The following is a 27,635-nucleotide window of genomic DNA, read 5'->3' as shown; positions in this document are numbered from 1 at the left end:
CTGATGTCCTGAAAACATTTCTAATTGGTCTCCACCAACAGAGGCCCCACTATGGCTCCACATGTGTATTCCATCCCTCCTGCTGTGAATATGAATCATCAGTGATTCCAGCAAGACTTCAGCTACATAGAGACAGTCAAGCTATTCTCATACTGACTTATATTTAAGTGTGAATAAAGATGTAAGGTCATCTAACTTTGGATCTGTGGTATATTGATGCTGGTTTACATTCTCAACAAAAGTAACTGAGTCATTAGTCTTTCTGTCACATGTTGAGCACTAACACAGAGCCATGATTTGGGTAGATAGGGTAACTGCAATTGGCAGGCGTGAGGTGGCTGTTGCCAGTTACCACTGTTTCAAGCTGTTTTAATGATTCTAGGTTAGAGCCAGTGACCAGACTTCTGTAATTAGAGTAACCCAAGCCTGAGCCTCCAGCTCGTGCCTGTTGAAATGTGGGTAGTGCAAAGGGAAACCCTGCCAACTTGTCTCCGTATAGGTCACTAAAAGTCTAATATATGTACTTTTTCTCTAGCAGAATTTCAGCTGTGGTGTCTTTATTCTCTCCTCAAAGCTGGCACTAGTAACTTTACACAACAGTTCCACTCCAGTAGCTCACAACAGCTCACAACACTACCATCCTCTAAATTATTATATATATATATATATATATATATATATATATATATATATATATATATATATATATATAATTTCATTTGCACAACCAGTTCTGGAAAAAGAGAACTTACATGTCTGACCAAGAATGCAGAAGAGATGCATGGCAAAATATTCAGGAACGTCTCCAGCTTTCCATGCTGAAATCTATCTACCAGTTATACCCCGGACTGCTGATCCCATCATCTGAGTGGAGGAAAACACTATACAACTCCTGTTTGGCCTTCATTGTCTTACTTGTGCTGAAATGCAGAATTCCTTTATGCACACTCCAGTTGTGAGATACTTTTTTGGAAAAGCTCTCCAGTGCACACTCTGCAAATACAAAGTCTGAGTTCCCATTTTAGATTGAGCTGCTTGGGGCACAACAAGAAGGTTTCCTCAGCTTACTCTATGCATCATAGCCCTGAATGACTTCAGGGTCCTGTGACTACTTTTATGAGTTCTGACACAAAATGATATTAGATGAAGTATACCTAAGCTATCAATCTGAAATGAGCGAAATAAATCTAAAATAAGCATGATTCATGCTGGTCTTTGCAATATAATAAAACTATTAAAAACAATGAAAGCAAGGCCTTGTTCTATGGTTATAAAAACAAATACTCATAAAAACACATTCCAAGAAACTTTATGGAAAAGAAAATAATCTGATAATAGTCACCTCTTCATATAATAGCGGCCTTTGGGGATAATCACACTAACAGAATGTGTGATGTGTAAAAAAAAAATTCTCTTTTTGTGTCAAAACTGTTGACCTGAAGCTGGAAGTGAGCATTCTTCACACTGTGCCCCCACCCTGTGCAAAAAACATGGCCCTCCTGTTTGTTTGTATAGAAGTTAACTGTGTGACTGGAATGTCTTTCACCCCCACCACGTCTTTCACTCTTCATTCTCCTAAATATTTTTGGGTGAAAATGACCATTTATGTGTATATGTGTGTTTATTTGCACATACTGTATCTGTTGATTCTTATATAGACTATAAAATGTCTGCGAGCAAACAAAATGTTTGAAAATGAGTCAAATGTTTTTGATTTATGGATGGAAAATTCTTATCATTCATATTTCTTATACAAGGCTCTACTGATGGAGTTGCTTCAGGCACAATCCTTTCATTTAAAGTTTCCAACAGTCAACTGAAAACACGAAGAGTCTTCCTTTAATCTCTAGTCATCTCATGTACCTGAACATCTGTTCAGTCAAGAAACAGGATGATTTCACTGCCTAACTTCTCTGGTACTGTCTGAATTCTCCTGACTCAGAGCTGAAGTAACATCTACTGCATATATTTAAGACCAGCAAAATACAAGTTCATGCAACACTGGGGATTTTCCTGTATGAAATACAGAACGGTTCCAAACAGAGGTGTGACAAATATGAAGTCATCTTAATCTGACTACAGTCAAACCAGATGCTGCCATACTGAATAACATTTAAAAATAGTACATCACTTACGCCAACCTAATGACTTTTTCGACACTCTACTTAGTATGGCCGTATGTTGATTTGGCTAGTACACAAAACTAACTTACAGTTACCCCCCCCCCCCCCCGTTTTCCATCGAAATTTTTGGGCAAAGACCAGTTTTATCCATTTTAATAATAAAAGACAGAGATTTCATATGATAACGTTCTTGTATGTGAATACATTTATGAGCAAATGCTGTTAAAAGTGTTTATATAAATCTACATAATCTAAATATTTTGAGAAATTAACACTTTAGCCATGACTGAAAGCATAATTTATGACTCCTTGGACTGTGTTTAAATATTTAATAAATATATATTAAATATGAAAGCATTTACTTTTCTTGGCTGAATGACCACTGTGCACTGAACCACTTTTTGCTTCAAGGTTCAGCTCTGCACATAAGCAAATTAAATATCTGCTCAGGGCCTCACAGCTAGTAGGGGTCCGTGTTAAGGACCAGTGAAATATAGGCTTATAATAATAATAATACAGTAACACGTGTAATTTCCAACATAATTGATTGTGCCTGATGCCATAAGACATAGAACAAGCAAGTGCTGTTGCATTTCATGGGATGTTGAATGAAGTCCCAGTCCCAAGGAAAGGTACAACTACTAGCCCAACATATAACCTTAAAAGCTTTTCATTTAAAGTGCCATATAAAATAAAGGTTCCAATTAGAACCAAAAAGGGTTTTTCAGCCTGATGCCATAGGAGAACCCTTTTACTCTCAAGTTCTTTAGAACTTCATGTATTTACTGGTGCTTTAAAGAACCCACAAATGGTTCTTCACAGCAGTGCTACAAGGAACAATGTTTTCATAAGTTCTTCAGGCTAACCTGAGATAAGCACGATTGACCTAGGTAGTGCCGATGTGGGAAAACAAAGACATATCGTCCTCTGGAAGTAATCCAATTATCTAGTTTGTAACTACTGTGATTAGGTTCACTCTCCTGTTCTTGTTATTACTACTTGATTTGTATCATGTTGCATCTCAGATGATCTCAGTGCATTATTGAAATACGCAGTGGACCACAGACAGCTACAGTTGCAGCCCCTGGCGAAACCTCAGCAGATTATAAAACTCATCTAATTATATAGCCTACACATCAGTTCAGTTCCCTTGATTTATACAATATGTGCACACACTAGACTACAAAATCATGTCAGAACTGGGTCTGTGTCAGTGAGTTGAACCACCTCCCCTGCAGAGAGGGGCTGGTCCTATCTGGTATAATAACAGTTTAACTTTATTCCCATAAACTAGCTCGTACAGTATGAGTGAGGGGCTAGTCACTGTCCTCTCCTCAAACACGAGACACGGTTTACTGGCACGTGGAAAATAGGAAAGGTGAGTTTCGGATAATTTTTTCTTCCAGACTTCCGTGTCCTTGTAACACCGGCAGTGTAACGGCTGGAGTGACGTGTGACCTTTAAGCCGTTAGTGGGCGTTCAGTGGTTCTGTAAGGTTTCTGAGCAGTGGGAGCTGAACACACAGCAGTGTGGATCTCTCTTTTTCAACGTGGAAGCGAGGCGCAGCGGACAGCGCGGCTGTTCTCCTTTCCTGCGCCAATGTTGCGCACAGATTCCCACTAATGCGCCCTGACTGGGAAACTTATTTCATCGACGCACGTGGGAAAGGTTTTCCAGCGAAAAAGGACACCCCACAGCTTTACACAACGCGACTTCAGGATCTTTGATGAGTCCGATTTGCACACCTGTGAAGGTAAGATAGCATCTTCATAGAGCTTTGTGTCAGTTGATGGCGCAAAGGAAAACATTCACAGGCGCCTAACGCGCACTTCATGTCAAGCATCTAAGTGCGCTTAATGTTATGTTTAAGGCATAGACCAAACAGTTTCAACTAAAGCTGTTCAGTGTTGTGTGTTGTGTTAGAAGTGATAAAGTTTTATTCAAACCAAAACACTACTCTGTAACTCTATAACTTTATTCAGTTGCTGAACCGACTCTCACTCTCTGAATCAATAGGCTAGGAATCAACTCCTCAGACAATTTGGTGCAAGCCTGAAAGTTGAAACAATAGAAAGTTTTGTCAGTAAAGACATGAACCTCTGCTCTTCACTCTGTAATCTAGAGTTCTACAGCACATCAGTACAGCGTAAAGTCTTCTGCACACATAATAACCATATTACCATAGCCTACTAAATAATATGTCAAGGTAGTAAGCAGTGTTTTGTAGCTGATATTCTTTAAACTCTTTAACCTGTTGCAATAGAAAATGACTCAGTTTATAACTCCTCCATTTTATATTAAGCGAAATGAAGTGCCTTCTTGGCATTATGAGAGGTTTTAGGCTAATAACTGTTGTTTTTCAGAATAATGTTCAGTCGAGCTGTATAATGTGTATCCTGTAATCAGAGACATGTTGCTTTGACTAGCAATTTGACTTTACTCTTTTATTCATCATTAATCTGCATTTTATGGATATTCGTTTAAAGGTTCACCAAATTCCCAAATACATTCCCATCACTCTGATTTATTAGCTTAGTTGTAGCTTAGACTGATATATATATTTTTTCGGAGTCAGTGAGGCTTGCTTAAAAGCCCTCAGAAACAGATCTGCTTGTAGATAAATGCAACACGGACCCCTGGAGCATTGGCCCTGCTCTCCGGCCCCTCTTGCTCAACTGACTTTATTTTCTTTAGCAACTGGAATGCCGACTATTCAGAGCTCAAGAATAAAACATGGCCTGCTCTATATTCAGACATTTACTTGAGCCTGGAATAAATTGCTTTATTAGCTGTTATGCCAGGGATGACAGTCATCAGAGTCAGATTGGCTTTATTGCTTTCACATGCCAAGAGTTGGTCCTGGTTTGTGCAAGCAACAGGGACATTAATCATAATAAAAAATGTGAAAACATAATCAAACTTTGAAAAAGTTGTTATGTACATGCATATAATATGTGCTTTTTGACTGCAATACAAAGACTGTGTGTAGACAACACGTGAAAGTCTGAAACACCAAATCCTGAATCCTGAATCCTTAAACCATGCCAAAAATTGAGCATGCCAGGTACCACTGAGATGAAAAATTTTGATCACATATGGATTTGTTTATCAAAATGGATTATTTGTCTAAAGAAATGCTTGCTCCATATGCACCTGTGCTAAAGCTTAGCAACACAGAGTGGATTGTCTGCCAAATGCTGTCTCTTGGAAAAGCACCCAACTTCTGGTTATTTTCTGTGTAAACACACTGTGGACCTGTTGGATACATATATGTAGAACTTGGCAAAACATGACAGTCACAGATTCTGGCCTAGCACTCCTTCTAATATCCCTGTCATAGCAAAACATGGAAATATTTCCCATGAAAGAGATTCCTGTCTTTTCCCAGCTACTTGTTTATCTTGAATGTTGTTGTGTATTGCATGGAAAATATATTTCGTAGATAGCAAACCTGGGAATCTTTGAGGAGAATGGGTGCGGTTTCACCATTTGGAGTCACAGAGAAGAATGCGAATGTGTGAACTAAAAGATGTTAAGTTTATGTTTAGGGCCATGAAAGGGAAAGCTACACATTTACTTTGAAAGCACTCATCTCTCACACCTCTGCTGTAGAGAGACTTTGACAAATAGCCTGCGCCTTGCGTTTTCCTCTTTACAGGAAAGCAACACCCATCCTCACGAGCATGTCAATGGAATAACCTGAATCTTCAGCCCCTTTTTTTTCTAAACCACAACAAGAGGAATGATGATGATCTTCCCAGTTCTCTGCACAGTATCCCACAAAATGCCTACAGAATATATACATCTGTAGTAAATTCTGTGCTTTTCATTTCAGGAGGATGATATTTCATTAACCCTCTGGCAGTTTTCTATACCATGTCTCTTCTCTTGTGGCATTTTTACATTTTTGCCAAGAACTGGAACAGGCTCAGGTCGTTTGAAGACCTATTTTAGACCAAAAGCCAAAACGTGTCTCCAAATACTGCAATAAAACAATTGCAGTCCATATGTTATTCTTAATGCTCTTTCAGTATAATAGTTCCATCTTTATGATTACCCAGACCATAAGTTGTGTTTGCATGCATCTAGTTTTGCATTGCATAATAAACTAAAGTAACAATATTGACTAGATGATGTTGATGTATACATATGGTAGATGATGGTCATATTTTGATGGAGACAGTTCTACACATCCATAACAGGCAGCTTTTCCTTTTCTCGTGCTTTAACCCGAGTCTTCTACAAGCCAAAAGCGTAGTTTTACACTCATCTCCCTTTTGCGGCAGTGTTTCCAGCCCAGTGATACACTGGCGGCCTGTGGAGGAGATAGACGTTGGCTTTAGTTGAAAGGGGGAGTCAGTCTGGAAGGAAGCAGTGGTGCTACAGCTGCGTTTACAATTCTGAATGTGAGGTGGTTCCATGAATGCTGTCCGGTGCCTGCTGACTCAGAAATAACCCTGTTTGTCTCTATAAACTGTTACTGTCTTCTATGAATCTTTTAGCCCACATCCCTGTTCTGACTTATCAGATCTCTGCATGCATAGTTCTTTCTCAGGCATCTGACATCCTTTCAGCACATCTCCCTGTGTCTTCCCCTCATATAAATCATTACCATCTTTGTAGTTTATTGCATTTTAATTATCATGCATGACTTGCTTTTTTATAGACATGCTTTTTTTCAGGCGCCATGGATAATTTATTTATTTATTTATTTAAATATAGACACCATTTAACTTCCACCCATGCATGATTAAGTGATAACAGTGCTTACTTACCTGTCACCTTTTATTTGCTATACAGACACTTAGGACTTTATTTACTCCATTCTGGCATGATTTACCAGCTATAATTAGTCACACGTAGAGAGACAAAGGGATTTTCCCTCATAAGAGAGACTCAAGCTGATAGCATTCATTCTCCAGACAGTTTTTTTACAGTCTCATTCTTTACTACAGCCGATGACACTTTTATAGTGCCTTGGAAAAGTCTGGATGTTGCAGCTCTACTGGTCAAACCCTTTTCCTTAACTGTATGCTCTCTACGGTAACAACCACACTTATGTGAAATTATGATGCCTCACAGCCAGACGGAATGGCTCGGGTTCGGATTTTCAGCCCGAGCTGCTTATCATCATGTCGTTAGAAGACTTCTCCCTGCCATGTCACGGGCTGCCTTCCGGGAATGCCTCAGTCTTATAATCTACAACTACAAAAAAATTGTTTTTTTTCCTCTGTAGGTGCATTTGTGTGTATTTTCACATGTAACCGATTACTATCCCACACAGCTGCTGCGCTCCTTCAGGGAGTTGCCAAGTGTGGTCCAATCTTTCACAACTTCAGAATGTCTGATTTAGAGCATGACAAGTGCACGAAATATGTACACAATGTCAGTTTCATGGAGTTATTTTGTACACATAATTCATATAACATATGGGCTGGAGAACATTATGCAGAGAAGCTAATTGAACCAGAAATCTTAGATAGGTAGATAGATGTGCCATCTACTAATACAAGAGTACAGCCCACATATGTTGTAAGTTAGGGTAAGTATTTACAAGACCAAATTGTATCCATTTAGGATATTTAGGATATTGATGTTGAAGGAAGAACAGTTACGATACCACTTGGTACTTGTAACACAACAAGCTTTAGAGAAGGTTTTTTATGGACTGTTTGAACATGGAGCACAATCAAACAAACAATCTAGTTACTCTTCACCTTGGTGTTTGAGGACCACATATGAAATGGTTTTGTTGCTCTTTACTGCCCTGTTTGCTGCTTAAGTATGGGCATCAACTTCAACCAAACATTTCTCATTGTTGCTGCCCAGGCTACAAGAGAGGGCCTTTGTTTTTGGTGAGAATGAGGAGGAGACCGAAGTGCCCGGTGCCATGGGCCGATGAATGCTGTTACAGGAGGGGTTGAGTCCACTGGGAAATCTGAAGGTCAGCTAGAAAAGAAACAATAACGTCCCTTCTTTGTCTGAATGTGGACAATAGCACAGGCAGGCTGGTGCTGATGTCTCTCATGTGCAGTATCTCCACTGTTTATTTTTGTGTTTGGGTACATCAGGTGGCCTTCCTCAGTGAGCAGATCAACTACTGGACATCAAAGTATAACCTTGTACTTTGTCACACAACCAAAATACAATGCCCATAGTGTGGCTCTGTTGTTTGTGGGAATGCAGGTGTGTTAGTGTTGGCCACAAAGCATTTGATATTGACTTTTGTACAGTTTTCTAGCCACAAGCTTCAGACCCTTGAAGGTTGTAATCTGATTGGCTCTTTGTACATCTGTATATGTACTTTAACGTTCCAGTTTTGAACACTGTGGCACAATGAGCAACATATAGGCTGTGGTACATTGTTAAGTGATGCCCTACTCCCTTTGACACTCCCTTTACACCCTTCATAGTGAGAAATCTGAAGGGTGGGTCCCTCTCTATAGGGGCTGAAGGTAACGGCCATTTGGAAAGCAAAAAATTGTTTTTTTTTTTCAAAGCTGAAGCCAGTGTTTTATCATCACATAACCACTGACATGTAAACAACAATATGAATACGTTTACTTTTGTGTGAGTGAGATATAAATCTTGCAGGACACAAATAGTAAAGCCATGTTCATTAACATGCATTTACACCATTCATTCATCCTTAGTAACTGCCTGATCATGGCCATGCTGTTTTCAATTACGTGGCTAGGTTGTTTATTTTTGATTATTTCTCTGGTTGAGATCAATTATGAATCAATTATGAGTGTTGTAGACGAGGTTTAGGAGCCAGTATTCATTGACCATGGTGACATTGCTGGCATTTACTCCTTTTTCCAGTGTTTCCAGTGTGTCTGGAGACATAGTGGTATGGTTCATATCTACAGTAGTTAATAAGAAACATCCAAAAACCTTCAGTTTTAAGCCATGCCTGCTTCATGTTTAGATACATATATTTGGAGCACTAAACATATACTTATGCAGATTGCATTGTTATTGCATTCCACCCCTACTATATAATAATGAACAAGAAGACCAAGCAAAAGAAATGGCTATTTCAAACAAATACAAATGCACAAGCTGCAGAATGTTACCTGAGCTAGCGATAAAAACATGAAACCTATAGGAACCTATTTGCTGCAGCACCACTGTCTGCTGTTTTATTCAATTTAGTTACATTTTACTATTAGTAAATGCAGTGCTTTTGCTTGAACTTGGCCTACCTTTATAAACTTGACTGCCATGGAGATTGTTGAATTCAGAGTAAAAACAGGGCAGAGACTCTCAGGAGCAAAGTGTCCATCGGTTGTTGCTTTCAAGGATGTATATTTTGGAGGGCCTTTTATAGTAACTGCTTTTCATCATGTCAATGAGGAACAACCCTACAAATGGCTGTCGTGGGCGGCCCCCCTTTTGGAGTGCCCTTCCTTGGACTTCATCACTTGAGAATCGACTTAGTCACTGGACTGAAAAACGTTCACAGCATTCCGTTTAAAAGTTATTAAAGAATGTTGTTTGAAGCAGTTAGTGGAGAGTAAATGAAAATATCTTGCGGAAGGGCTATGGGAAAAGGTCTGTGGCTGGTTGTCTGCCATGTCAGTCATGCTGGCTCTTTCTGTTCTTGGCCACATTTGTTAACAAAACATACCAGATTCTCTAGCGAATGCTGGAGACCTGGCTGGCTTGTGAAACTAGTATGTGTAAGACATATACTCACAAGGTTTCAGTCAGTTTCCAGTGTAAAACTTAAATGCTGATAATGACTAACATGAGCAATGTGTTTAATATTCTTTTCTTTTTTTAAAAATTAAAACCATATGCTACGATGGAGGTCGTTTGAATCTTTCGCATTAAACTGTAATGACATCACTATTATACGATTGCAAATGTGCTATGTAGGCGAGACATACTGCCTACTCATGACATATGACAGGTCTACACATGGTTCTGCAAAGAGAAAGCTGGGACACACCATATTAGGTTGTAATGCATGCACTTAGTCATTTCTAAGTTGTACAACTCTTAAACCTGGATCCCTCTCACACTCTCTCAGCTTTTAAACCTAGACTTCTTTACTGTCTCCGCAATCACTCGCAAAAAGAAAAAAAGAACTCCCTGCTTTCCCATCCACACATGTGCATACACATACACATACACACAGCTGTCCAGCTGCACTCTCATATGTCAGCAGGAGTGTGTGTCTCTCTGTCTGTTACTGTCAGGATCAGGGCTTGGAGAGCATGCAGATGCACCTGAAGCATGCCATGAGGGATCGATTGTTATATGTGAAATTATAGGATGTAAAATTCTTTCCTTCATGCGTTTTTCATCATGACAGGATTTTGCCTGAGGAGCATGTTAGACCACTTTGAGCATGCACTTTGACACGTAGGACGTTGCTCTACATTAGGAGGCACAGAGTAGTGTGTAAGCGTCACTCTAACATCTGGGTGAGTTAAGCAGATGTTGGTCCATTTCAGCTTGGCCTTAAAATACCCCCAGCCCCCAGAGGAGGCACTTACCCTCTATTAGAACCTTCACAGTGGTAAAGTGAAGAGTTACTTCTTGCTGCAACTCTGCTTCTGGAATTCAACAAACAAGCTCTGGAGCCAAAATAGTATACATGGGGTCTAACCGCGGAGCCTTGTAGCGCTCCGAGTCCTTCATGCTCACAGTTACAGGAAGTGAGATGCCTTTTAATTAGGCAACACTGGAAATGAGGTTCTAAAAGACCCAGGGCAGTGTGCTGAAACACACGCGAAAGGACATTACAGGGCATCATGCCAAAGTAATTTGGAAATCACACTGTTTGCAAAAGTTCTAAACAGCAAAAGTATGAAGGCAAACAACAGGGCCTCAATAGCAGGAGTTATGTAGCCACTAGCACAGTTTCTCTTGGGTATACAGACTGTGAGATTATACACATGTCTTTATTGTCATACATAAAACAAAGCTCACAAAAAGACAGTGTTAACTCTTTGGTTGTAAAGCAAAAAGACAGCAGGAAATGCAAACCTCTAACCCTGTTTGAATTATGGCGATCTGCTTGAAAACTCTATTTGGGTAACATTGTGAAGATGGACCCCCTGCTGATGGTGTTCTGTGACAGAGGGCATGATGGGAGTAAAGGCCAAGGGCAGGTATCACTTGATAGATAGGTGTCACTTGATAGTGCTTTGCAGACAGAGCCCTGTCAGCCCTGTTATTTCCTTTCACTATAACACCAGTTCCTGTTGAACTTACAGGACAAATGCTCAACACATTGCACAAGCAATAGAGAAGCACATTCTTGTATCCATGCCAACCATTACATATGTTCGTCTTTCTCCTCTTCTAAGGGAGATAGAGATTCAGAACGGCAGAGAAAGTCACTACAAGTCTCTCCCACCCCCTGTTTCCCAAACAACTTCTATTGGACTTCAGCTCTTTAATTGCTTTGGCTCAGAATGTAGATATTTTTCCCCTAGTGATTTTTTGTATCCAAAGCCTTCCTCTTTGAGTGAAAGAAACGGAAAGCACTGCACCGCTGATAAAGAGGGCGGGTTTGCCTTTCGCTTTTCTTAGTCTATACTAAAAGAGGGAAGTACTGCAGAAAGAAACTCATATTCTAAGCTAATCAGTAAAAAACTACTGTGTTTATTTCCTATGTATCAGTGCTGGTGAGTTCATCAAGTTTGCTTATAAAAACACAGTGGAACAAAGAGCAGTTGTAAATGACACAGTCCAATATTTCTGTTGGATTTTTGTGGTAAGAAATAGCTGTCAGTTCTGTATCACTTCTAAGCTTTCATTTTGAATATGACCTTGACTTGCAGCACACTGGGGCGTTGACAGTTTCAGTGCTCAGAAGCCATTCCTTGACTGATCTGAAGAATTTCTTTCAGTATAGAATGCTGTGTCTCAGCTCATTTTGCCTCATTGTGTCTACTTTTAAAAAATAACCTGTCTTCTGCAGGTTTATATTTCCTGTGCCATATTCACACCATGCCGGAGGGGGCGGGTCGGGACAATCAGAAGAAGCCGAGTAACCAAGGTGAGTAGCCACAAGATGCAACCTGCAAAAGACTGACAGCTGATTAAATGCAAACCTAATTCATGCAAAGGAACTGACTATTCTTGATGGATGAAGATGTCTCATTATTTAAATCAGTATAGTAGTATTATTGGAGTGATAAAGGGCTCCACCTTTCCACCACCAAAATTATTAGGCCTAAGCTGACATTATTTATACCCTCATTATTTATAGGCTTACTTCTTTTTACTTTACTGAGGTTTGGACACATTTTTAATTCAGATGACCAGTAAAAGAGAGTAATAACTATAAGAACTCAAACATATACATAACAGCTTTGATAATAGTGGATTGTGATTTCCACCACTGGTAAAAAGTCAAATAAATAAATAAATAAATAAATCACAGATGCCATGGATATACTTCATGGACTTTTGGGGGTCTCTGGACCCAACTTTGAGAACCATTGCTCCCGAGATAAAAGTCACATACACTGACATGATGAGAAAGCTCATATTTACAACTGAAAGGAATATCTCTGATAAAAATGAATTATTTGTCAGTGGAAATAACCTACCAAAATGTGTTTGTGCATGATAGGAAATTTAACCCTGAACTGAATGTAGAGGAATGAATTGAGGATTTCCATATTTTTAGAATGTAGTCTCCTCCTACATTATAAATAAATCTAGCTTATATTATGAAATATTCTGACAAATGCAGCTGTTTAGGACTGCTCATTTCTCTTTGATGGGTGGAAAAACCTCTGATCAGACTTGTGATGCAAGTTCCAAAGGAAACACATATTTGAGCACTTTGTATCATATGAGATATATTTGTGCTTGCTCAACACTGTCTTATTTTATATAGCCATAATTCAGCAACAGAAAGCCCAAACTATTCCTTAGTTTCTTCATTTGTTTGCTGGAAAGTACCCATTCATCGTGTGTGTTCTGCAGTGGTCTTTTATAAAATACAGCAACAAGACACCGGTTTATCCAAAGCTAACAGCAACATGACAAACTATTTACACTAGTTTCTCCACATAAAATAATAATAATATTGTTATGCAGTGAATAATGCTGGACAGCATAAACATCACATTAAATATTGGTAAGGTTTCAATAGTTTGGGTTGTTGTTAGCATATCTGACTGGTGATGTGCATCGAACACTTTTAGAGTAAAGCACACGATCTCAGGTTTTGACCACATCCTCATAGGCAGGTGCAGATGCCACAATTCTACATCTTTGCAAAATCTGAATAAAGGAAGTAACACAATTCATGTCAGAAAACAGCAAAAGGGCTCATGCTGAGATGAATCCTGATTGTGAGCCCTTATAAACTTACTGGTTACTGTAATATTTACTCTAATAAATGTAATAAGTTAATAAATACATTATTATTATATAAATACACTATATAAATTATATAAATACACTCTTATATGGGTGTAAGGCAGTGTGAAAAATGCTGAAATGATCTGCCTTCTAACTTTAAGTAGACTAAAACACAAAGGTATCGTGGTACAGACAAGTACATTAATGTGTTGCTTCACTGACCTCATATGCATGCATTACATACTTTCATTAGCATTTAGGGAAACACAACTTGCATACAGAGTGGTTTACTGATTCTGCAAGGCAACATACTAATGTGTTAGACAGGAAGAAATGGGTGTGGATGTAACACCTACATCTCTAGCTTTCAGTGATCTCAGCTGAACTGTTTTTCCTGGGCAAGGGCTGTTAAGCAGACAGTTAACTGACATGAGAGTTGGCTTGTCATTACCGGAAAAAGAAATATAATCAATTGTAATTTGAGAACTTGGCTACTGCGTCCTGGATTAGTGCTCTACTGCCTGGGCTTTACAAATGGGGCTTTCTAAAGACATTTTTTCAATGTTTATTGTTACTTTAGCTAGCTAATCAAAGGCGATGATCATCATTAGCTTTCTCTGTATATAATTTGTGGCTCTGCACTGCGTGAATCAGGTAGGTTCCCTTGTTTATTTTGAGTTTTCTGTGAAGTGGCTATATCATCCCCAAATCCAGGCCAAATAGATTTTTACAGGCCTTCACTGAAGTGGCCGTTATGAGATGGTTGGCTTAATTGTGAGAGACATTTGATAAATTACGGTCACGCTTCAAAAATAGTTTTAAGCTTGGTTAAGACTGTCTTAAACGTAGATCTGTAGTCACATATAATGAAAGCAGTAGAAGTAACTTTTAGGTATAAAACAGCAGTTCACATGGGTGTTATGAATTGTGAAGGCCAATATATATATGTGTATATATATATATATATATATATATATATATATATATATATATATATATTTCCATGTTACATGTTCCATGTTCTGAACAAAGCAATAGACAAGAATATTTATAGAGCATGAATGCTTGGAAGCTTCCCAATTCAAACATTTTATTAGAGTATTTTACAGCAAATCTGTGCCCTTGTTGATGACATCCAGTTTCCTCTCTCTCTCTCTCTCTCTCTCTCTCCCTCTCTCTCTCACTCTCACTCTTTCATTTCCTCTCTTTTTTTTGCTCTCTTTTTATTGTAGCTAAGATGAATTCCTAAAGAGCCACATCAAATCCTTTGCCTGCAAGACTGAATAATGATTTAGTTTGTGTTTCTCTCTGTTCCAGAGGATGCATCCGCTTTACATTATCACGCGTCATGCACTTGTCAAATAGAATTTATGTTAAGCTTTGAAACAGTTTGGCCCTGCATTCTTTTTTCACTCAGTATGAAAACCTTGGAACTGGCCTACTAGTGTACTCATGTGACCTTGAATTGACCAGCTGATGAAGTGACCAGTCTCACTAGCAATGATCTATAATTAGATGTGGAGGGCATTACTCACTTTCTTGCCTTATTTTCTTCCCTTTTCACATTTGTTCATTTGAGACTGCTGCCATATTGCTATTGATTTTGGAAACCAGCCAACAAAAGATAAACACTTGCTTTCAGACTTTTTATGAGGAAGCCTAAATCATATCCGGACAATTGATAGTGCCAAAGTGCTTTCAAAACTTGGGACCAGAGAAGTCTTTGTGAGCAGTTCCAGTGATTGGTTAGATGACTGGTAGACAGACTTGGCCAGTGAGCCAGCATGGTTTCTAACTGTTGACTGCTGGGTCACAGGAAATGGAGGACTGTACGTCTCAGTTGGCTTCTGTTTCATAAATGGGCCACCATTGTAGAGGCAATGGCTGTACATTCTCCTTCTAAACAATGCCTGTCTTTTGTTCTACAGTGGCTTGTTTTTGCTCTCTATGATGGCTAGACTGCTTTGTGCACATTGGTATACATTTTTTTCTTCACTTAGAACATTACTCTGGTATCTTAGATAATCTGTCTAACACAGGATGCATTCTGTTTGAATAAATCACATGTTTACATGTTTGGTCATCCAAGAAATTGAGGGCAGGAAGTTGTGACTACTGTTTCCTGTCTTTTCACAGTAAGGTTGCAGCATTTTGGTGCAAAGCCGTGCGATTGACACACTTGCACTGTATTGTGTGCAATTTGTTTTTGCTCAGTCACTTTTTCAAGACTGTGTACTGTAAGTTTTAGTGTTTGAAAAAGTACATGGTAAGCACTTTGATCAAGAACCAAAGTAAAAGAGAAAGTAATAGTAGCTAGCAATCTGACTTGAAACTAACTTTCTTTCATGTTCTTTCCCACTTTGTGTCTCATATTCTGTGTCTTCATTTTTCTCCCCAACTCTGCGGGTGTGTAGCTGCTAAGCGGCCTTCCTCTGTCTCCTCTCTGAGTGGGATCGTGAGCCGGATGGCTTCCTCTGGTGGCACCTCTCGTGGGAGCTGCACCTCCGTCAACACTGTTTGTTCTGACAGCGACCGGGGAGCGAGTCTCAGCTCCTCTACCTCCTCCGCCTCACTTCAAGATGGCCACTCGTCCTCCTCCTCATCTTCGCTGCCCAGTGGAGCTGTTCCAGCCTACCCTTCACTACCCCAGCGCAATGGCTCTGACATCAGCCTGGACCTCACGCCATTGTCAGGCCCAGCCTCCACCTCTTCCACAGCCCTGCCGAAACTTTCACGCCTGCAGCGGGTGTTGCTGGAGATCGTTGAGACAGAGCAGGCCTATGTGAGGGATCTAAAAAGCATAGTTGAGGTATGGTTTCTCGTTCATGTCATTATCATATACACCTCTCACTTTCAGTTCTCTTAAGTGCAACATTAACATGAGACATATGTAGTCATTCAGACGAAATCAGAGGCTCTCAGTAGAGCTGTGTATCTTTAGTATACCGTCTCTTTTCCCCAGTTGTACATGCCTGAGGCATTTTTACAGGAGTTATAGGAATCCAGAGTAATACAAAGGCCTTTATCTTTACATAAATGCTATCATATTTTCTTAAGCTGTAATATGAACTGGTTGCGTAGGTGACAGAAGAAAAAAGTTGGACTTTCCGCTGTGCCAGCGGCCATTTTCTCGTGATCACCGCGAGATGCCATAGCACCATTCATCAGACTCTCAGGTGGAGTGGCTGAGGCCATGGCAGTGGATAAAAGCAACAGTAAATTTAATCTGCCACTTCAAAAGCCCATTTGTGATGTTTCTCAGTGGGGTCAGTCCACCAAAGACAATGAGGAGGTTGTTGTTCATAGCTTGCTCACACACGTAGAATCACCAATCAGATGGTGGTGAATAGTATAACAGACTCTTTGTAGATGGAGTCAAACCACTGACCTTGGGAGAAGGTTGTCAAGCTTCTATCAAGAGTGGTGAAATATAAGAGGCATGCACTGTTAGAAAAAAAAGTCTATTATCTCTTACTCAAGTGGCAGGGCTAATACTTGGTTTTCAATACACGTACAGATGCACAAGGTGGTTGCCATATGCGTACTGCATTCATTTGACACCATAATTGCGCACATTTCCAAAACAAATTAACACAAGACATGCATGTGGTGCAATACCAACATATAAACAGCATGGCCACTATGTTGCGCAAGATGTCACTTCTCATTTCTCATTAATTTCGAGAGAATTATACTCTTTATTGTTGCGTGGAGATTGGTGAAATGAAACACCATCATGTTGGTGCAGCTGTGGCTGTTTCTGCCATTTTTTCAAGGTACACATTATCCTTATCTCTAGTCATATTCACTGTGCACCTTGTTGTGCAAAATTAGAGGAAGTGGTCAGAGAAAGTATTTTGATGCCCATGAGGTATGTTTCAGCTCTGACCTGCCCCCTAGTGGACAGAGCTTTTAACCTTCCAAAAAGGTATGTGTACAAAAGGTATGCAGGGTATTAAGTGAAAATGTGCTTTTGCTGCTGTGCACACATTAAGAAGAACTTAATTTCTTAGGGTTCTTCAACTAATCCCTCTTACATGTTCTATGTAAAACACTATAACAATACTTCCCTATCAGAAAGGTTCAACCTATTTAGGAAGCTAAGTACTGTACTTTTACCTACATACAGTAATCATTCCTAAAGGATCCTTTTTCTCAGAGTTTATGGGACATATGTTTTAAGATTTTCACTTGCTGATCTTCAGTATATGGGTGATTGACTGACACATTTTGATTGTGTTCATTTTTAACAGGTGTCCTTTTGGTGCAGCAAGCTCTCCCAGGCATTGGTATTAATGGCCATATTGTGTATTCAATCTGGAAAAAAGGGTCCATACAAGTTTTGTTTTTTTTCCTTCCTAAAGGAGTAGGACTTGGAACCCTCTCTGATTGGGAAAACCCCTGTTCTCCCAGAGAGACAAATCAAAGGAGCCTTTAGTGTTTTAGATGTGACATTTTTCCTTTTCTTGTGGTGGTGTTTGTGTCCAATACAAAATGAGACGGGATTAGTGTTTATCGTGTTGTGTGCTGCAGGTTGCAGAATGTATCACTATCACTTATCACTGATGGGACTTTTGAAGTTAGCCTCATTAGCAAGAAATGATAAAAAGAGAAGATACTCAAGTGTGGCCTGCTCAGTGAAGATGGCCATGAAGTATTTGCTGAAAGAGTTTTCTAGTGGAGGAGTACTGCTGTTTTATCAGTCTGCAGCCTCAAAATGGGGTGTGATTGTTGGATGATGTCAGAGCGCTTACTCTGGGATTTGCACATATCATGTCTCAAACCCTGGCTGAGCTTCTATTAGCAAGAGCTGTCTGGTTTTAATAGAAAGTAAGTGAACAATGATGTCTAACTTGCTTGAAAGAAGGGCCAACTTTTCCTGCTCCCATATGTGTACTGTGCTTCATATATACAGTTTTTTTATATAGTCCTTTAGTATTTATCTGCATGAGTATATATGAGTGATTTGGAGAACTTTTGGGGTAACAGACTGAGTGAAGCCCCGCTTTCCTGTTTTCTAGGACAGGAAACAGGGGGGATGGGGTTCTTGGCTTTAACCCCCTTCTTGGAGCACAAGTAGAGGGGCCCACTCACTAGAGAGGGACAGAGTTCCTCAATCTATGACCTATTTTCTCAGACAAAGGAGAATATGTGCAACTCCTGTAACTCTCAGCCTATACCCCGTCTCCGTCCCGCTCTCACTCTTATTCTATTGTCTGTCTTTTAATGAAAATGTCCCTCTGTAGTTTATTTTCCTTGTTCTCCATTCCATCACTCTGGAGTTTACTCTATTAATCTGATACTCAGGTTTCTCTCTGTGTCCTGTTTTGCACTTTTCCCTGTCTCACTGTCATATCCCTCACTCATTACCCCCCTTATCCCTTTTGCCCCCTCAAGCTCTTAGGCAGCATAGCAGCTAGGGAGTTTTTCTCTGGCCTGTGACAGACTGTAAATCTGCATAATAACAGTGGCCCATACCGGCTTTGCCTTTAAGAAGTGATGAATGTGTCAGACTCCTCATTTTCCACCTCATTTTGACCTACCATGGAGTAGTAGGTTTGCCTTCCCCGACACCATGGCGGCTCTGGAAACAAACACAGGGCAAGAAAGAGCTCCTAGTTTTGCACTGCAGGAATGTAGAGTTGTAGGGACAGAGTGAGGAGGGGGACCAGAGCACTTTCATCCACAATAATGTCTTGCATGCCTCATAATGTTTGTTTAGAGCTATTTATTGTACCAGTCCAGTCTGGGGCATTTTGCTGCCTTTTTTAAGTGTTTGTTTTGCCTGGTGGCCCCTTTTTATATTGATTATAGTGACTTTTCTCATGGCAGATTACATCAGGAATTAATGGCACCTGGAATGTTTTCACGTGCCACATGTTTGTTTGCACTAAAAAGCTGGACAATTAAAGAGTTAATGAAGCCAAGCAGCGAACACCAATAATGTGCTGATGGATGTGCCTGACTAGCACAGCATAAGCATAGGTTAGTCTAGAAGCAGACAAAAAAAAATGCCCTAAAAGATATTATTTGACTGAAACTGAGATTGTAGAACATTAGTATTTATAAATGATGCTAATTTGATTGCAGCATGTGTTTTCCACATCAAGTTAATAAAATAAATGGATCACAGCAGCATTATAATGAAACATTTCTCCTTGCACTGCACATTTTTGTGGGTTCCCAGCTCCAAAACCATCTGACTCAACTCATCAGCTCTCCTGATGAGGGTAAAATTGTGTGTTGGAGTAGAGAAAACTAAAACAGTCCAGAGAGGATTCAGGACCAGGATTGGGAAACACTGGTGTATGATTAAAATCGCTTCCATGACCCTATTAGCTTCAAGTATTAGCTCATAGCACAGCAGTCTATTGAATGGAAAAGAGCCTCATTCTTCCTATTTTGCTTAAAACCCAAGACTTACCCATCATTCACCTTCAGTAACTGCCTTATACTGCTGAGAGTCACCGTGGATCTGGAGTAGAGATACATCCTGGATAGCATGCTAGTCTATCACAGATCGCCACACGCACACATCCCAACCTAGGAGCAATTTAGCTTACACTTACGTGCTTGTTTTTGTGAGATTGGAGGAAACCAGAGAACCACAAAGACATTGGGAGAATGTGTGAAATTCCACACAGATAGTAATCTGTGCTCAGGACTGATCCAGGGACCCTTGAGCTGGCAACTCTACCCTCTTTACCACTGTGCCATCCTTCAGGATTTACTAATCATCATAATTCTTAACAGGCTAATTTAGCTTGTATCTGTGAACTTGATTAGTAAAGCTAATAATAATACCCAAACCCCAATTCCAAAAAAGTTGGGACGCTCGCAGATTGGTGAACCTCTGCCCATCTTTACTTCTGAAAGACTTACTTTTCCTGCCTTTTGTTGCCCCTGTCTCAACTTTTTTGAGACATGTTGTGGCCATCAAATTTCAAAATTACCTTTTTTTTTTTTTATTTAAATGTTACATTTCCTCAGTTTAAACATTTGATATGTTTTCTTTGTTCTCTTGTGAATAACATATGGGTTTATGAGATTTGCAAACCATTGCATTCTGTTTTTATTTACATTTATTTACATTTTACACAGCGTCCCAACTTTTTTGTAATTGGTTGTAATAATAATAATTCCTTAGAATCTTTAGGCACTTTTCTAGGCACTCAAAGCACTTTACATTGTATGGGGGGAAATGATGTGATGGCAGCCGTAGTGCTCCAGAATGCCCATCACACACCAGCTGTTGGTAGAGAGGAGAGGAGAGTGATTTAGCCAATACAGGGATGGAGATTATTAGGGGGCCATGATTGAGCCAATGGGGGTTATGACAAGTGTCCAGGGATTTGTAATGACCACAGAAAGTCAGGACCTGACTTTAACGTCTCAGCTGAAAGACCGTGCTGTTTTTACAGTATAGTGTCCCCACCACTATACTGGGGCCTTAAGACCCACACAGACCACATGGTGAGCACCTCCTGCGGGCCTCACTAATATCACTTCCAGAAGCAACCTTGGTTTTTCCCCAGGAGATCTCCCATCCAGGTCCTGACCCTGCTTAACTTCAGTGGGAATCCAGGTGAGAGCTGCAGGGTGATTATGGCTCTGATTGCCACCTATGGAAGCTGCCTATGGAAGGTGCTTTCATATTGTTGTGTGCTCTAGTGTTATTTGGAAACGCCAAAGGAAGTTGTTACACTTGTGAATACTTTCTTTTATTTGTACTCTCAATTTGCTATTTAGGGTTCTTGAGTTAATAAAATTGTCTACATTTTGTTCATTTGGGCCCTGTTAGCTGATCGGCTCAGTTTATAGTGAGGCCTAATAAGACTGGAAAACTCCTGCTCTCCTGATGTGCTCAGTTTCATCTGCTTGTCAGTGATTACTGAGAAGACTCATTTTCTCATGAGATCAGATGATGGCTTTATTTCCCAGGTCAACAGCACGAGAGTGCAGAAAGATAAGATAAATAAAGATAAATCTTGTAACAGGGAGGGTCTTTTACCATCCATTAGTTGCATTCCTCATTTTCATGATGTGTTTACGTGGTAGGTTTTAGTAGCTTAATATCAGCCTTTCCTCTCATTAAAAAGCCTTTATGGAAATTAAATTATAACAATGATTAGTGTTGTTAGATTGCTCAGAGGTGAGAAGACCTTCCTGCTGTGGAAGGATTAGTTGTGTAGATACCGTACCATGTACATGTGCAACTGATTTATGTATAATTGCTTCAAATGGAAATAAGATAAGTGGAAGCGAATTATAGGTAATTACAGGCAAATAAAATGTCATATAGCTCATGTGTTTTTTGATAAACTATTGCCAGAGTGCTGGAAACACTTTATCTACAGCTGAACTAATGCCTCAAGGTTCCAGCACATTCTTTCTTTCTGCTTTGTCTCTCTCAGGACTATCTGGGGTGCATCATTGACTGTGGAGACCTGCCTCTTAAACCAGAGGAGGTCAGCACACTGTTCTGCAACATCGAAGACATCTATGAGTTCAACAGGTGAGTGTTGTTATGCTCTGCTTACTCTTGCTTTGTCTGTCAAAACTTTTTTTTTTTCTTTCCTTCTCTGCCCCTCTGTGTTTTGCAGTCATTTCTGGGTCAGACGCTACTGCTTGGGTGGTTCTTCTATCTGTTTAACGTGACTCATAGAAAGGTTGGCCCAGACTGTAGACAATTGCAGTGAAAAAGACAATGTCCAGGCTGCAGCCAAGAGGAACACTATTTCGCTTTTGAGCCTGTCCAGAAGACTCTCACTCAGACTTGATTGCTATCCTGCAATGCTCTTAACAAGCCCTGGTCATGGCTTTTATTTATTTATTTATTTATTTTAAATAAGCACAAAAGGCAGCATATGGTTCATTATGTCCTGGGTTCATACATGGAGCAGTGAAGCAGATTATGGTTGAGGCATATTGTATTAATTGTTTTTCATTTCAAACAGTTTTTGGCTTTAAAATAATGAATATTACAAAAAAGCTCTCGAATTTCAACCTTTGCTTGCTTTTCATCATTTCAAACTCATTCTTGGGGCAAAATTAATGAACAGGCTTGAATGACCCAGATGTGTATAAGCAATTACTGGGTAGCTAGTCGCATAGATAACTGCTAATGTACGACTTATATGGAGGGTGATGGTAAGGGAGGAAAACATTCTGACTGAAAAAATCAGCAGGAGTTTTCAGGTGCTGCAAATTTAGAATATTTTAATCACCCAAAATGTATTTCTGCATATTTTGCTCCCATTTATGCATATCTTTTATGAAAACAGAACTATATTCCGGAGTGAAAAAAATACATTCCACATATCAACCAGAGAACAGCCTGTAGAATATGGGCATTACAGAAGAGTTAATGGTACTTTGTGTTTATCAATAATCATTATTTGGTCAAACAGTTTCTCCATGACTATTATTTGACTTTAGCTCACTTGTGGGTGTTGAAGCCTTCAGTATAAACTCTGCTCATCAGCTGTTTTTAGAATATTTTGAATATCTTTCGAGGTAGCATCCTCATGCCTCTTATATTTCATCACCCCAGGACCTCTCCTGCTGAGGGCTTTGTTTTCACATTTCACTCTCTCATGTCCACTCCAGGCCTTTCTCATTACAGGACCTCCTCTGACATTACTAAATGATGAAATCTAACATTACGTTTTTCCAGCAGCCCCCATGGGAAATCTGCTTTATTATGTGGTAACAGAAAATCTTACAAAAGTCATGGGTGTATTTGCGGCATATTGTATGGTACTATCTATAAAATGCAGGGTGTCAGTTCCAGGTTTTTGTTCCCTCCTCAGGCACTCAGGCTTCTCTGAAATTCGTTTTGCGTGTAAAGGAATGAGAGTTAATCACAGTTCCACTGCAGCACAGATTAGTTCCTCATTCTTCTCCATATTTGTTTAGAGTGGAAGGCTGACCTTGTTTTTTCCCACAGTTTATATTTTATTGCTCCTGCTCTTCTTTGTTTTATCCATTTCATCCTGTCATTTCTATGGAATGAGGTCCCTGTTTTCACTCACAATGCTGCTGTATCTTTTTCTTGGCACCAGTCAGTACATACAGATGTCATGTTACCTGGAGCCAAAGCGGCCAGGCTCTGAGGTAGCGCTCTAGGCCTCTATAGTGAATACTCTACACATGGCCTGTCAGAGAGTAAAGGCACAGGCAGGCGAGAAGTGCATGCTGAGCCAGAAGACAGCCTACTGTCTCTTCCCACACTCATCATATCTGTTATATTACAGTACTATACTCAAGTGAAATTATAGAGTGTGATTTTAGTCTTCATTGCCCATTCACTGTAGCAGAGCAAGTTATATTTACTACCTTCTGAATTCGTGTTTTGAGCTCAGAATAGAGAAAATGGAAAGGTAGTGATGAAAAGACTTTTCTCAGTTATATTCCTTGTTTACGCAGCACATTTGGAGCTTATTCATCAAACAACATTGTTGGTGCACTACTAATTGTTAAACACTCCACACAATGAACTAAGTGCTGAAATTCCCTTTTCACAAATATTTTGTTATGAGTTTTACTCCCATGGAGAGTTGACCATAGCGTTATTTGTCTGAAGCCAGGCTCTTCGATATGCGTTTGTAGAGGTGATATTAAACATGATCTAATCTCAAACTCCATGCAATATTAAAAATGCAGCATTTATTTGGAACACTTCTGAATCTTACATGTGCTAACCCTAACCCCAACACTAGCATAAGCCTAACTACAGTGGTTTTTTGTTAAATGTAGACTGATTAAAATTTTTGTATGTTTAGTCATTACATTCTAACTAGTAAATGAATAAATCATAGCGATAACTTTATGTCTGTGTGTGACTACAAGAGAGATACAGTATGTGGTCCACCAGGGCAAGAAGCCTAAACATAGGCATGTAGAACATAGGCCTGCTTCAAAAGCATATTTCTCACCCTGGAGGTCAGAAGGGGGGCATTTATTGGAACCCTCCAGACAGATTCCTCAACTAAGTGAAATCTAGACCACTGTCAGACCTCTATCTCCTCTGTTCCTTCATCTGAGTTCTTTATCTGTTGCATGGCTTTGACGTTATGTCCACAGTAGCACTTTTTCCAAGTTTGAGGAAGGACCCATGTTAAGCAGCATCCTTTGCTAAAGACAGACGTGGGAGGATTCCCCGGACACTCTTACACCAGTTTTGTTTGCATAGGCACCTATCGTATCCATTAGTTTTCCTATTATTATTATTCTTCTTCTTCCCCACTGGGAGTCTATGGCAGCCCAATGAACCGTAAGTAGGAAAATTATGAAATTTGGCACACTTGTATATATGACCATGAGTAGTACCTGGACCAATTATGGGGTCTCTAGGACCAAGTCTGTAGTGCCACCACTAGTTCAAATATTCACTGTTCAAATGGTTATAATTGTTGAACACTTTGTCAAAGAGAAAAGAAATGTAGTTCATCAGATTACTCTCCTCATACTGATTACAATCCATGTCTTACTTTAAGACTCCACCCATTACAGTAGTCACCATTTTGAAATGTACAGTATTCATTTTTTTCTTTACTCCTCATTCAAATTTTGTCCAATTCTTACCAAATTTGGCTCAGATGATCAGTGGACAGAATCGCATAAACTGACTGAACAGAATTTTTATATTCATATTTGTTCAAAATATCACATTTTGATGTTGCAAATTTAACGATGTTGACCCAAAATTGGACCAGAGGCTGTATCTCGGCCATACTGTGATCAATCGTAATGAAACTTGGTAGACTTCATCAGCAGTATGATCTGGGGGTCCAGGCCAAATTTGAGAACAGCACCACCTATAGGTCATGATATTTGAAAGATTACTATTTTTGCTTAGAACTTTTGAATACTTTATCAGGATCGGACGAACCGCCTGTCTGCCATTTTGAAATTTGTCATATATTGTAATATCTTTTAAAATATTTGACATATCAGCACAAAATGTGGTAGGGATCATTCATAGCATGTCCTCTAGAGACCTGAGAAATTTGAATGCAGCGCCACCTAGTGTTCTAAAGATGTAAGGGTTTTTTTTTTGTAATAACACATAACTTTTGAAAACATTGTCCAAAATACATTTTTTTGGTGTCATTACATGATTGGCACACTGTGATAAACAGCAAGCATCAATTCTAAAGGTCCTGGGTTTGATTCCTGTGTGGTGCAAGTTCTTAAAAGTTTGTGCAGTGTTGTGTCTTTCGGTTCCTTTCTTTTTTTGCTCAGCATTGCACTAACCTTTCAACCTCTTGGCATGCAAATAAATTGCTCTGTTCTGTTAACTTCCTGTTCAATCTTAATTTCAGCTGTGTTCTGAACCTATATTTTATTCATTCATGTACATTCTATTTCTCCTCTTCGTGTTCTTCAGGCTCCGCATTGCACCTTTGGTGGTTGGCCCCATTGAACATTGCTTGCAACTTTAATTCTATATGATTTTCAGAAGCAAAGCGGTGTAGATTTACTGTCATTTAATCTTAGAATCTTTGCCTGCCCCAGGCAAAGATTTTCTGGCCCCATGCTTCAGAATCTTCAAGGTTTCAGTGTAATTGGATCACTGCACATTTCTGCAACTTTTCAACACCAGGACATAATAAGCTTATAAGAGTAAAATATAGATATGGGATTAAAAATGTTACAGTTTTATATGAAACGGTAGAGGGTAAATGTGATTCCTTGTTTCCAATGCAAGTCCCAACACCCCTTCTTGTGAAAGTAAGCTGTTCTTGGCCATGTTTAGTGATGAAAGTTATGACACTCTTTAGCAAAGCTTGGAGTCTAGCTCATGAGACCAAAAGAGGAATTATCACTCCAAACCTAGAAATGGAGCAGTAGCGAGTGCCTCTGGATGGAATCATGTCTCCAGTGCACCTTTAGGTTTGACAGTTTTATAAAATATATGAGCACAATGAAAAATGCTTAAATAAAGTATGCTTTTCTCAGTACATACCACACTAACTGCATTAGCAGACAGATGTTGAGAATGTGTGAAAGAAGCCAGATGACAGTAGGCTGAGTAAAGGAATAGAATAAGAGGCCAAATAAGTCATTAAAACAATATAGGAAGAGGTTAAGGTGGAGATGGAAGGAAAGAAGGCAAGGAAGGGAGTTTTTGAATTTAAGGTCCCTTGCAGGTAACTCCCTTTCCTGATCCTGATTAAACCTATAGGAGGTAGAAATAGGGATTATCAGCATCGTTTTTTCCAACACTTCCAGTGTTAAATTCCCCAGGTTACTTCTCTTTCACCACATACGGATTCCATAACAGCACTTTTGGAACACATGGGGTTTCTGAAACCTTGATTCATTATTCTGTATGCTTTATTGAACAACTCTGATACATTTAAAGATCTGATCAGTACTTGGCCTGCATTTTCTAATGGTGTTAAAAGTCTATGTAAGTGTTTCGCGATTGACAGCATGGAAAAGTAATAGCAAACATATAACAAGCATATAACTCAAGTCTTTGGCTCAGATGAGCCAACATGTTCCTCTGATTTTTAGTGCCAAATTCTCAGATGATGAACCAGGTTGTTATTATAGCCATCTTGGCTACCAGAGTGTGAATATAAGTAGATGTATGGCCTGTGATCAGAGTACTATACCTCTTATTTAGCCTTTTATATGGGGAGATCTTTGTTCTGGGGAAAAAAAAAAGCATACTGCCAAGCTGTATAAACAATATTGTTTTGTTCTGCCTCTGTATTGTAACCAAGCCTCGAGCATCACAAACCATAAATGGCACTTAGGAAACGCCAGCTCCTTGTTGTGCTTTACAGCAGACTGGCATGAATTCCCCTCCACTTTTGTTATAACCAAATTGAAGCCCCCTCACCACAAAGGGCAGCTGCAAAACGTACTCTGTCTCCAGAGGAGGAGGAAAAGACGCTGAAATCTGGAGCACAGCGGTTTTCCCCGTGAACTTTTCCCCTCGGCCACATGTAAGCGTGATCAGAGAACTTACAGAGCACCACGTTGTTTTCTTTGGAGCATCGGGGAGGGTTCCCCACAGACTGACCAGTATAGTAACATGATGCCTTTTTAGTGATGATAGTTCAAAGTTTGCTGATGAATTGAATGAAGTCCAATGTGTTCAGTCAGCTAAATGTTCACCAAGCTCTTGTTAGATCTTCAAGGGAAGGGTTGCAACCTCAC

At 39.6% G+C, this 27,635-nt stretch overlaps 1 protein-coding gene across 2 annotated transcripts in view; it reads left to right on the top strand.

Annotated features, from left to right (window-relative positions):
• Positions 1–3,423: 3,423 nt before the first annotated feature.
• Positions 3,424–27,635, top strand: part of LOC128621852 (pleckstrin homology domain-containing family G member 2-like) — a 35,639-nt gene continuing 11,427 nt past the window's right edge. The window contains exons 1-4 of one of the 2 annotated variants that reach the window (XM_053647859.1): positions 3,424–3,876; positions 12,064–12,141; positions 15,875–16,269; positions 21,875–21,975. In XM_053647859.1, coding sequence (XP_053503834.1) covers positions 12,093–12,141; positions 15,875–16,269; positions 21,875–21,975 — 545 coding nt within the window. In that variant the 5' untranslated portion in view covers positions 3,424–3,876; positions 12,064–12,092. Of the gene's footprint in view, positions 3,877–12,063; positions 12,142–13,493; positions 14,115–15,874; positions 16,270–21,874; positions 21,976–27,635 lie in introns of those variants that run through there. The other variant, XM_053647860.1, reaches the window with a different exon arrangement.

Source organism: Ictalurus furcatus, chromosome 17 (genome assembly GCF_023375685.1).
Source record: "Ictalurus furcatus strain D&B chromosome 17, Billie_1.0, whole genome shotgun sequence".
NCBI classification, from domain to species: Eukaryota; Metazoa; Chordata; class Actinopteri; order Siluriformes; family Ictaluridae; genus Ictalurus; species Ictalurus furcatus.
This window is presented reverse-complemented; position numbering and strand designations above follow the sequence as displayed.